General features: G+C 41.3%; 1 protein-coding gene and 1 long non-coding RNA gene across 2 annotated transcripts in view; one reads left to right on the top strand and one right to left on the bottom strand.

The window, feature by feature from the left end:
- The window catches only part of LOC134326273 (zinc finger protein 850-like), a gene marked incomplete at its 3' end in the record, with an annotated part of 57503 nt that extends 53719 nt beyond the window's left edge, over positions 1–3784 (bottom strand). The window contains exons 1-12 of the mRNA XM_063008441.1: positions 3635–3784; positions 3008–3108; positions 2145–2446; positions 2019–2066; positions 1778–1935; positions 1582–1636; positions 1330–1415; positions 1096–1212; positions 863–1006; positions 713–781; positions 367–459; positions 62–160 (exon numbers count right to left, since the gene is read on the bottom strand). Coding sequence (XP_062864511.1) covers positions 62–160; positions 367–459; positions 713–781; positions 863–1006; positions 1096–1212; positions 1330–1415; positions 1582–1636; positions 1778–1935; positions 2019–2066; positions 2145–2446; positions 3008–3108; positions 3635–3784 — 1422 coding nt within the window. The remainder of the gene's footprint in view (positions 1–61; positions 161–366; positions 460–712; positions 782–862; positions 1007–1095; positions 1213–1329; positions 1416–1581; positions 1637–1777; positions 1936–2018; positions 2067–2144; positions 2447–3007; positions 3109–3634) is intronic.
- Positions 3785–10783: 6999 nt separating this feature from the next.
- Positions 10784–12640, top strand: LOC134326957 (uncharacterized). The gene is made up of 4 exons (XR_010014657.1): positions 10784–10844; positions 11509–11551; positions 11837–11885; positions 12043–12640. It is a non-coding gene; the product is annotated as an uncharacterized LOC134326957 (long non-coding RNA).
- The last annotated feature ends 265 nt before the right edge of the window (positions 12641–12905 follow it).

The raw sequence follows: 12905 nt of genomic DNA, 5'->3' as shown, positions 1-12905 counted from the left end.
GTTTCATAATCGTAACCAGACGTGTATGCCAATGGTGTTTCATTGTAGTTCCAAGACTTACAGTGATTTGTTCATGGAGCTCCTCAAAGTTGTCACCATCGAACGGGAGGTAGCCACACAGCATGTCATATAGGACAACACCCAAGCTCCAAACATCTGCCTAAAACACACACACACACACACACACACACACACACATTCATTGTCTTTTTTAACCATGCTTTACCCTGGTCAGTCCCCTCATCCAGACCTCATAGAATAACTCATGAATGGGGCTACAGAGGGGACTGAACACCTTGGATTTAGAGACTTTCCAATTGAAGTTTATCAGGAATAACCTGGGGACACACCCACACACACACCTACCTCTGCACCAAGATAGGGTTTATCATCAATGATTTCTGGTGCCAAGTAGGGAGGGGTTCCACAGCCCTCAATCAGAGCAGTACCCAATCCACCCTACAACAAAACAGATTTCTATCAACCGAAGGTCCAACTGTTGACTCACATCTGCAACACAACACACAAACTGAACCAGCATGGCTCTGTGACGTCCTGTTCATCTAACTGATCACTGAAACTAATTGTGGACACCATGTGTGCAAGGCTTTATTAAAGCATGATGGATGGGGGTAAGCACACCACCTTACTAGACTCTCTGAATGGCATGCTTGATTTAAGTATACACTACAGTCTTAGTAGAGACACGAACCTCTGGTTTGGCACAGAGACCAAAGTCGATGAGCTTGATGTTGTTCTTCTCATCCAGCATCATGTTTTCCTGAGAGTCAAAATAAAACACGTCATGTACAAGCACTAACAAAGAAAGAGCACAAAGTATGAAATCGTTTGGCTGACGCACTGGCTTAAGGTCACGGTGGGCGTATCCCTTGCTGTGGACGTAGGCCAGCGCCGAGACGATCTGACGGAAGATCCTGCGCGTCTCCTCCTCCGACAACCTGTCGTTATTATCGATGTGGTCAAACAGATTTCCACCCGGACAAAACTAGAGGAGAGAACGAGTCATGTGAGCAGCAAATCATCGTAAATCCAGAGATTAAATCAAATCTGATAGTTTCCAACCACTGATGGTACCTCAAGCACCATGTAGATCTGGTCAGCAGTCTCCATGACTTGGTACAAGCGGCACACGTGCTGATGATTGAGGTTCTTCAGGGCTTCAATCTCTATCCTCAAATCAGACAACTCATCCTGCAATGGGGAGGAAACAGGAACAGTTTTATGACTTTTCAGATCAGAATTAGGAGAACCAGACGTTTGGAAACTGAGACACATCCGTCTTTAACAGACGGTTTTGCTGAAACTAACCCCGAGCTCTTTCTTCTCCAGGATCTTGATGGCCACTGGCTCTTGAGTCTGAATGTGCCTGCCTAGCTTGACCGTCGCATAACCACCTGAAGAACGATTGAATTAAAAAAAAATATTAAGTCAGGTTTTAAAAGATGCACATCTGTGTTACACAAAGGCAGAGAGACGACTGAAAGTGGTACCAGTTACCTGATCCAATGGTTTTGTAAACCTCATAGCACTTGTGCAGCTCAGAGACGTCCTAAACCACACGTGACGTTCCCTCTGTGGTGTCGTCTGTCTCGGGTACAGCGCATGGAACTTCTACCTGCTGCCCACAAGAGACATGTTATTATTATTACTGATTGCTCTTCCTGGCCTCTTGTTTGGCCTCTTCAGAAGGTTGTCACAGGTATCTGGAGCCAAGGGAGAAACCAGGGGAGGATCAACACAGCAAACTGATACTCACCTGGTTCCCATCCGCCTTACGGTCACCTTTGTAGACTGAACCGAAGCCTCCCTTTCCCAGCAGCTCTCCATCGGTATATCGGCTCTCAAAGCTGTCCGGGTTCATGTCGGTCGTCTTCTCCTCTTGACGTTCTCCGTTGGTGGTTTCTCCTTCAGCATCTTCAACACAAGTATCACCAGTGATGCTCCATGTGTCATGTGGACCAAAAATAAGGGTCTACATAAAGGTTCGGCGTACTCACCCTTGTTCTCGAGAGCATCACAGACGACTTCTCCAGAACTGATCCCACCTACGAAGCCCAAGGGTTAAATATATAGTCACTAGAGTTTAATAGTGTCGGACTCTAATGTGGTGGTGTTAAGGTTACCTGGAGCTTCAGAAGACGCCCGCGGTCCCTGAGAGTCAGAGTCCTCCAACTGAATCTCCCCGTCCGACAACGTATCACTGGAGTCTGATTTCAAATTGTCCTTGTACCCGTCTGATTCCTGCTGATTCAGACACATTGAACTGGTGTTACAGAGCCGAGAACCAAACCCCTCCCCTCGCGGAGTATAGTGGTAATGATAATTCACCTCGCTCTCGACTGTTTCTTTACTCTGAGTCCGTTTCTGAATGGCGCTGATCCACGCCTGTCTACCTGCCTCACAGTCGGCCTGGAACGTACAGCTCCTGTACACACACGGTGATAGTTACAGATTATATAGGATGCAGACAGACAGACAGATTGAGTAGATAGATAAACAGATAGATAGACAGACATTCAGACAGACAGATGGATAGACAGATAAATAAATAGTCTGTCTATCTACCTGTCTGTCTGTCTAATTGATTATCTATTTATCTATAATCTATCTTCTTGTCTATCTGTCTATTCATCTGTCTATCTAGCATCTATCTGTCTGTCTGTTTATTGAACATCTATCTATCTGTCTATCTGTTAGTATGTTAGTCTGTCTATCAATCATCTTGTCTATCTATCTATTGCCTGTCTATTGATCATCTATCCGTCTGTCTGTCTATCTATCTATTTGTCTAATATTTGTCTGTGTCTGTCTATTGATTATCTATCTGTCCATCTGCCTATCTATCTGTCTATTGATCATCTGTCTGTCTGTCTATTGATTATCTATCTGTCTATTGATCATCTGTCTGTCTGTCTATTGATTATCTGTCTGTCTATTGATCACCTGTCTGTCTGTCTATCTCTGATGATTATAGATCTGGACTTACCTTGTGGGCGTGTCCACGTGGAAGCAGAAGCGTCGCCCGGCGTCCTCGCAGCTCTGGACCGAACAGTGCTGCAGGTCTTCAGCCAGCACCGTGAAGTCATGCTGGGGGAATAGAACATAAAACCTTCTTATTTATACAGTCGATGATATAAACGCCGGTGAAATCGTCCCAGACGTAAACACGACGGGGGGCGGTTTGGGGCGCAGCCCGGCACAGAAGTCGACCTCTGCTGTGATGCGCCTGAATTATGAGGGGCGTAAGACTGCGGTGCATTATGGGTATTTCACAGAGTCCAGGAGAGAGCTGATTTAGATAATGTAAAGTCATGTGACCTACCTTAAACCTCTTCTTGTAGAGAAGCTGATTGTTCTGTATGATGAACCACCGCCTGCAGAGATCAAACACATCGTATATATATATATATATATAATATTGAGTGTATAAATATAATATTGTGTATATATAATATTCATAATTATATATATTCCTAATATATATATATATATATATATATATATATAGAGAGAGAATTCCTAATATATACTCTAAGCATCAGTGTACAGACCTGTTCCAGGTTTTAAACACACTCCTAGTCCTCTTAAACAGAAACCCCTCCATCAGGAGCACTTCCTCGGCCCCCGTGCCGCCCCCGTGACCCGGGTCGCCCCCGGAGGATGCCCGGGGAGGCGCCCCGTGAGAAACCTCTGTCTCAGAGAAGCAGCCATCGTAAATGAAGAGAAAATCAAAATGCTGCTCCTGAAGAGCACAGGTCCACATTGTGATGTCACAGCGTTCCGAGAGAGCAGAGTGAATTTACCTTTACCATATATGGGCATGACTGGATTCATGTCACTGCACATATACTGACTTGATTTCCACTGTGGGACGGCTTCTGGAGGGTCCTGGGTTTGATTACCGGGTGAAATTTGCATGTTCTCCCCATGTCCTGGGGGTAACAGGGTACCCTAGGTATAAGTGTGTGTGACACACTCTGTTACTGACACACCCCCACACCATGACACACCCTGGTACTGACACACCGCCATACAATGACACACCCTGTTACTGACACACCCCATACCATGACACACCCTGGTACTGATACTGACACACCGCATACCATGACACACCCTGGTACTGGCACACCCCCATACCATGACACACCCTGGTACTGGTACTGGCACCCCCCCATACCATGACACACCCTGGTACTGGCACACCCCCATACCATGACACACCCTGGTACTGGTACTAACACACCCCCATACCATGACACACCCTGGTACTGACACACCCCCATACCATGACACACCCTGGTACTGGCACACCCCCATACCATGACACACCCTGGTACTGGTACTGACACACCCCCATACCATGACACACCCTGGTACTGACACACCCCCATACCATGACACAGCCTGGTACTGGCACACCCCCATACCATGACACACCCTGGTACTGAAACACCCTCATACCATGACACACCCTGCTACTGACACACCCCATACCATGACACACCCTGGTACTGGTACTGACACACCCCCCATACCATGACACCCTGGTACTGGTACTGAAACACCCCCATACCATGACACACCCTGGTACTGACACACCCCATACCATGACACACCCTGGTACTGGTACTGACACATCCCCATACCATGACACACTCTGGTACTGGTACTGACACATCCCCATACCATGACACACCCTGGTACTGACACCCCCCCATACCATGACACACCCTGGTACTGACACACTCCCATACCATGACACACCCTGGTACTGGTACTGACACACCCCCATACCATGACACACCCTGGTACTGGTACTGACACACTCCCATACCATGACACACCCTGGTACTGACACACCTCCATACCATGACACACCCTGGTACTGTCACACCCCCATACCATGACACACCCTGGTACTGGTACTGACACACACCCATACCATGACACACCCTGGTACTGTCACACCCCCATACCATGACACACCCTGGTACTGGTACTGACACACCCCCATACCATGACACACCCTGGTACTGGTACTGACACACCCCCATACCATGACACACCCTGGTACTGACACACCCCTATACCATGACACACCCTGGTACTGTCACACCCCCATACCATGACACACCCTGGTACTGGTACTGACACACCTCCATACCATGACACACCCTGGTACTGGTACTGACACACCCCATACCATGACACACCCTGGTACTGGTACTGACACACCCCATACCATGACACACCCTGGTACTGTCACACCCCCATACCATGACACACCCTGGTACTGGTACTGACACACCTCCATACCATGACACACCCTGGTACTGGTACTGACACACCCTCATACCATGACACACCCTGGTACTGGTACTGACACACCTCCATACCATGACACACCCTGGTACTGGTACTGACACACCTCCATACCATGACACACCCTGGTACTGTCACACCCCCATACCATGACACACCCTGGTACTGGTACTGACACACCTCCATACCATGACACACCCTGGTACTGGTACTGACACACCCCATACCATGACACACCCTGGTACTGGTACTGACACAACCCCATACCATGACACACCCTGTGTTTATAAGGTGTGTGTATTACGTGTGTGTATTATGTGCGCATATAATGTGTGTATAAGGTGTGTATAAGGTGTGTATAAAAGGTGTGTGTATTACGTGTGTATAACATGTGTATAAGGTGTGTATATAAGGTCTGTCTATTACGTGTGTATTACGTGTGTAGAACATGTGTATAAGGTGTGTATATAAGGTCTGTCTATTACGTGTGTATTACGTGTGTAGAACATGTGTATAAGGTGTGTGTCTAAGGTGTGTGTATTACGTGTGTATATCATGTGTATAAGGTGTGTATATAAGGTGTGTGTATTACGTGTGTATAACGTGTATAAGGTGTGTGTATAAGGTGTGTGTATTACGTGTGTATAACATGTGTATAAGGTGTGTATATAAGGTGTGTGTATTACGTGTGTATAACGTGTATAAGGTGTGTGTATAAGGTGTGTGTATTACGTGTGCACATTATGTGTGTATAAGGTGTGTATATAAGGTGTGTATTTGACGTGTGTGTATTATAGGGCAGTTGTAGCCTAGCGGTTAAGGTACTGGACTAGTAATCAAAAGGTTGCTTGTTTAAGTCCCACCACTGCCAGGTTGCAACTGTTAGGCCCTGTTGTAACCCTCAATAGCTTAGACAATTTGCTGTCACAGTACTGTAAGTCTCCTTGGATAAAAGCGTCTGCTAAATGCTGAAAATGAAAATGTGTAATGTGTGTGTGCATGAATATTAATAGAATAGATCCATGAAGTGATGTAGACACACATATTAACTCCTAAGCAATAATGATACACTAAGTGGCAAAAATTATCTGGACACCTTACCATGATCTTTTTGGACATCTCATTTCAAAAACAAACATTATTAAAATCAAGTGACTTCTGTGTGATCATTAGTGACTTGTGATCTCCTGAAAAGGTGCACAAACATCAAATCATCTGCTTCAGAGCGACAAGGAGGGACGATGGTGGCGCCATCCAATCAGGAAACGTTACATCTCACATGTACATACACTTGGAAAGAATTTGTGTTTCAGCGTAGTACTCGGATTTAAATGATTATTGCAGCTGTTTCTCTCTAACTGAACGGCGTCTTTCAGCACATGAAGAAGAAATCTATGGAGAGACCATAAATAACATGAACCTGAAGGTATGAACTTACATTGTAGAAAAGAAAAACGAGCCAGTTTGTTTGTTTACTGGGATTTTAACGTCATATTTTAATCTAAAATTACATTCATGACAGGAACGGTAGTTACTCGTTACACAAGATTCATCAGTTCACACAAGGTTATATTAAACACAGTCATGGACAATTTAGTCTCACTTGCATGTCTTTTGACTGCTGGAGGAAACTTTAGCACCCGAAGTAAACTCACGCAGACACGGGGAGGACATGCAAACTCCACACAGAAAGGACCCGGACCTCCCCACCTGGGGATCGAACCGGGGACCTTCTTGCTGTAAGGTGACAGTGCTACCCACTTAGCCACCGTGCTGCCCAAACAAGCCGGTAGCCAGCAGTGTGCACATTCAACCATTTACAGTTTGGTAATTAAGTTTGGCAAATTGAAATAATGGCATGTTTCTGACGTGAATGAGAGGGGTTATTAAAAAGATCTCACACTTGTCAGAGACAATGTTTGAAGCCCAGGTCAATAGGACCTGCTAGTTAGAGAAGACTCACTTGTTTGTGAGTTTAGGTCCAAAAGAGATAGTGGCCTGTACAGGGATCAAACCCATGACCTTAGCGTTATTAGCACCACGCGCTAACCAACTGAGCTAACCAAACTGTTCATCCAGGCTCTTTAGATCTTTGTACATAATTCTACACTAACCCCATTCAACCAGCAAAACTTCACAATGGGAAATCCTGACTTCAATCAATTTTACTGAGGAAGAACAGAACAACTACAGTACATCACAACCTACAGCACTTACAACACAACAGCTGGTTTTAACTACTCTGTACGTGTGGATCTAAAATGGACGAAACACTGGAGCCACTAAACTGGAACTAGAGACACTGAATTGTCCATGACTGCGCTTGATATAAACTTATGTAATTATACTGTTTATTAGCATAAAGTAAACATTAGCAAGTCATGTGACCCATGTGTACCGTCCAATTTCCAATTAAACAAATTAAATTAACATCCAGTAAAGAACAGTCCTACAAGCACAAATATCCACCTGATAAGTCACCGGAGACCGGCTGTCCAAAGTGGAAGAACGTCCTTTTGGTTTCAGTAGATGTTAAATAAAGACACTCACCCAACGTGGGGCTCGAACCCACGACCCTGAGATTAAGAGTCTGATGCTCTACCAACTGAGCTAGCTGGGCTTAAGCAGCATGTCAGAATGAAAGATAAAATAAAGAAAAGTGTGTGTAATTCTTACATACTTCCTACGTATTTTACGATGTGTTAACTTACATTAATTCTAAATAAAACCTGAACATTATTTTTTTGCAATAGTGTTTTCTCTAAATAAATAAAATATTTTTCAGTGTTTTGCCAAAAATATCGTTATCACATAGCACCTGCGCAAGTACAGCACAGCGCTTGTGGGGTGTAGACCACGATTACTTGTGTTAGTTCTGTCGACCAAGCAGATCACCATTCAGGAAGGTATATCAGTGCCAAAATACGAGCCAGTTTGTTCAATAAAACTTTATAAGCCAACAGCAGCGAGTAAACTTAAGTCACCTTAGATTACATGTTAACTTCCATCTATTCATCCAGCTTAAATACCATAAACACTACGTACAAAACATGTGGAGCTATTCTTACTACAGTAAAACACACTGAACTGACTTTTAAAGTGAAGTTCAAAATGTTGTGCAGAGATCGTTCTCATCTAGTGGTGCTAGATAAATTACAGCTTGTTGCTTGGGTACAGATTTGTGACATTATTATTGAATTGTTGTTGTTGTGTTTGTTGTTATTTTTTGAAACTGTAAAGTTTTTATTTATTTATTTTAGTTTCAATACAACGTGACACCGGCAAGATAAAGAAAGCAAAAATAAAGTGTCCCAAGTGTTTTTGTAACATGTTGTAGACCTGCAATGGCGTTTACCTGCAATGGTGTTTGGTATACAGGAAAGAAAAGGCAAAATGCAGGTGAAAATGTGTTATTTGGCAACCAGCACTGTGTAAATATTGGACAGAACACATGATGGGTTATTTTAACTTGTTGGGTTGTGCAGTTTAACCACTGTGCTGGATTAAATACATGTAAGAAAATACAGCATTAAAGCATAATCTCAATAAAATAGGCTACAGTTTAACACTATAATACAATATAATACAGCAACAGTAAGTCTGTGTCTGTTTCTGTTACTTATTCTGAATTGTGTTTGTTTGTAAACTGTGAATTAGTTCTTAATCTGGTCGTGATGTTAGTGAATTAAACCTAAACCTCTCTGATGGTCTGACCGATGAGCTGTCTGTTCTGACCTGCTGCTTAAGCCCGGCTAGCTCAGACGGTAGAGCATGAGACTCTTAATCTCAGGGTCGTGGGTTCGAGCCCCACATTGGGTGAGTATCTTCATTTAACATCTACGGAAACCAAAAGGTTCTTCCACTTTGTACAGCCGGTCTCCAGTGACTTATCAGGTGGATGTTTGTGCTTGTAGGACTGTTGTTTACTGGATGTTTTCAGTTACTTATTGCCACTACTCTGTGGGACTACACATTGTTGTGTCTCATATCCGATGATCAACAGGCAGGTTGTGCAATAAAAGGCACTCGTGCCTGGATGGGCTCAAACCACCAACCTTTCGTTTAACAGCTGAATACGCTAACCGATTGCGCCACAGAGACACGTGCACTGCACTCTCACTGGACGGTACACACAGGTCACATGACTTGCTAACTTTTACAGCAGGGCAGTTAAGTTTGGCTAATTGAAATAATGGCATGTTTCTGACCTGAATGAGAGGGGCATTAAAAAGATCTCACACTTGTCAGAGACAACGTTTGAAGCTCAGGTCAATAGGACCTGCTTGTTAGAGAAGGTTCACTTGTTTGTAAGTTTAAGTCCAAAAGTGGGTGTGGTCCATACAGGGATCGAACCCATGACCTTGGCGTTATTAGCGCCACGCTCTAACCAACTGAGACCTCTAACCAGCCAGCTCAGCTATTTTCTGTAGATCTTACATACACTGTAAAAAATAAACATTTTTTTACAGGTTTTCCCAGTAAATTTTTACAGTTTTTCCCTGTATTTATAAAAGACAGAATTTTTTTGTAAAATTACAAGAATAAACTGTATATTGAAAAGCGTCATGTGATTTACCAAAAAAAATCTGTATAAATGAAATACATAAAAAATCAGTTTTTTAACAGTTTTTTGATGACACTTTTAACAAAACTAACTGTAAAAATAAAGTAATATTCACTGACAAAAATAGCAGAATCTTCTGTAATTTTCAAAGAGAAACCTTTTGTTATGCCGATATATCACTGTCAAATAAATAAAAATACTGTTAATAATACATGTAAAAATGTACAATTGCAGAAAAAATATGTGAGCAAAGAAAGAAATATTTAGTAATTTTGCATTTCTTAACCACTACTTTACATACATAAATTGGAAAAACAAAGGTATTGCCTACCTTATGAGACAGGCAACAATACAATTTAAACAGATTTTAACTTTTACTTCATTTATGCATTTGTATTAATTTAAAGATTGAATTGTTAAATAAGTGCATTTATACAAACTGTGTAAAACCATAGTCAAATTTAAAGTTATTAACTGTGATTTATTCTCTCATTTATAATATTTAAATCAAGCATAATTTACCCATCCCCACATTCCCCAAAACACAGAAAAATGTATTACAGTTCATCTGTGCAACATGTTGGGTGCACATTCCAACCAGAGCACCACAGATATAAAATGATGCTCTAACCTACCAGGTACACACTCACAAAAAGGGTTTTGGGTGCCTGTTGGTTTTGCATAAAGAATATGTGCTGGTGTGACACAAATCAGTTACATTTTAGATTTAAACATGACTGTATTGTGTTTATTTAACTTAAATAAATGAACCATTCATAATATTTGATGTTTTGTAGAAGACTCAACTTAACTTAGTTGCTTTATTTCCCTGGAACTACTTAATGCAATAAGTTTATCAGGTGAAACCGGATATGACGCACCAGGGATTACGCAATACATCGTGAAGGCACGTTGTGTTTCAATGGCGTCTCAGGTAATGTGAAGCTTTACAAAATCTTGTTTTATGTCTTATTGCATGCTAATAATGATGTTTATCTTATTATATTGTTTAATATAGCTCTTTAGTTAAATAATATTCAAGTTTTACTGTTGTGCATGCTTTATTTGTTTAAAAATGCTAACGCTAATTCACGCGTGCTAATGCTAACGCTAACGGCGGACCTGCTTATAGTGATTTATTTATTAACATCTTTCCAGGGTTTCTGTGAATCATATTAAATTTTTGAGGCAGATTTTAATAGATTGCCGCTGGCTGACTGTATATTAAGTCCGGTTGCGCTGTGTGATAACGTTGCATTGCCGTGGTGCTAGCTAGTGCTAAGCTAGTCAAGTTCAAAAGCCAGTATTCTCAACTTGTGGCAGTAAGATTCTTTCCCGAAAGGTAAAAATGGCTTAAATTACTTCATGCGGAAGTATATTAGAGGAAGGTAGAAAATAAAAAGATGTGTAATATTTGCGGTGCCAGTGCATTAAAAAACATGGACACACAACCTAGCTAGCTAAGCTGTGAGCAGGCAGCTCGAGCCTGAGGGGAACTTCATGCTCAGTTAATTTGTAATGTTAAAGTCTTTACTATAGAAATAATATTTTAGTTATTTACAACAAAACAATTGATGTTTTGTATCTTCTGTTTACAGATGGTTGGAAATGTGTATTTGCAGTTGGACTGACCTTTTACTGGTAATTTTTTTTTCTACATTTTATGCTAATTTGAATATTGAGCTACTTTTGACTGAACACCAAGTTAAGTTTAGATTAAGTGAAGAAGAAAAAATGTGGAAATTCTTATTATTTATTCTGTTTGGTTCTTTTACTTTTTTTTTTGTTTTATGTATTTTATGTCTTTTTTTATTTAAGCTGGTATTTCTTTATAAATATTTGTCTTGCTGATTTTGATTTCCTTTAGTTTTCTTTAGTAGTTTTTTATTTATATATAATTTTAAAAGTATCCAATTTCATCTACAGTTTAGGATTCCCCCAATCACGCAATACCATCAGCGCTAGGAGGGTGAAGGTAAGCACAAGTTTCCTCTGAGTTGTTACAGCAACCACCCCATCTTTTACGTCTGAGTTGAAATAAAGGTTAAAGTGAGATATGTTAAGTCCTAAATGGATATTTGTGTACTGTTAAGTTCAAGAAAGTGATTTTTTCATCCTCTGTTCCATTGTAGGATGTTGATATGGCTGCAACTGAACGGGGGATCGGGAGACTGTTCTGGGGATCTGTGTGACTAGAGTTGAGGGAGCTGAAGCCATGGACCCCCCCTGCCAATACTGGAGTGGTATTAGAAGGTGGTGTGGTTCTAGAAGACCTGGGCAGTGTGTTCCTTGCCTTTGCAGTTCGGGCTGATTTATGCCTTATATATTTATAACCTTATGATTTATAACTTGTTACCCTCCTACATTCAGATACACTTTTGATGTACTCCAAAAACTGTTTGTTTCTGGAACTAGATGCTAACAAACTGTCATGAAGCTCAATTACTAAATACCAAGCTGTTCAGTGAGATGTGGTCCATACTGAGTATTACACTTGTGATGTACTGTTTATCGAATCCCACTGTGGTTGCACTTTCTGAAAACTTCAATGTTGGTACTGTGTTTTGTACATAATTCAGATTTATACGTGTTTCATGTTTTGTAGACATTTCACTTAACTGTATGGTGCTTTGTTAAACATTTTCCATTTAAATGAATTCTGATTGCACTTATTGTATTGTATTGTATGCTGTATTGTGTTAAAGACGTCTGATTCTTACACTGATCAGCCATAACATTAAATATATAATATTACCTCGTTGTTTCTACACTTACTGTTCATTTGTGTGAAAATTATTTGGGTCAAAAATAGCTGAACTGTGGTGGATTTTGATCCATTTTGATGCTGAATTTAACAAAAGTTATTTATATACTGCATTTTCATACTGCAAGTTCTGTATATGTTCTAAAGTTCTATATAACATGTAAGAGCTGCAAAATTTCACAGTAATTTAAAGTGTTATGCAGACAAATCTTAACCTACTTCTAATTTTTT

This window comes from Trichomycterus rosablanca, chromosome 14, assembly GCF_030014385.1.
Source record: "Trichomycterus rosablanca isolate fTriRos1 chromosome 14, fTriRos1.hap1, whole genome shotgun sequence".
Taxonomy (NCBI): Eukaryota; Metazoa; Chordata; class Actinopteri; order Siluriformes; family Trichomycteridae; genus Trichomycterus; species Trichomycterus rosablanca.
The sequence above is the reverse complement of the archived record's forward strand: the minus strand, read 5'-3'. Positions and strand labels throughout refer to the sequence as shown.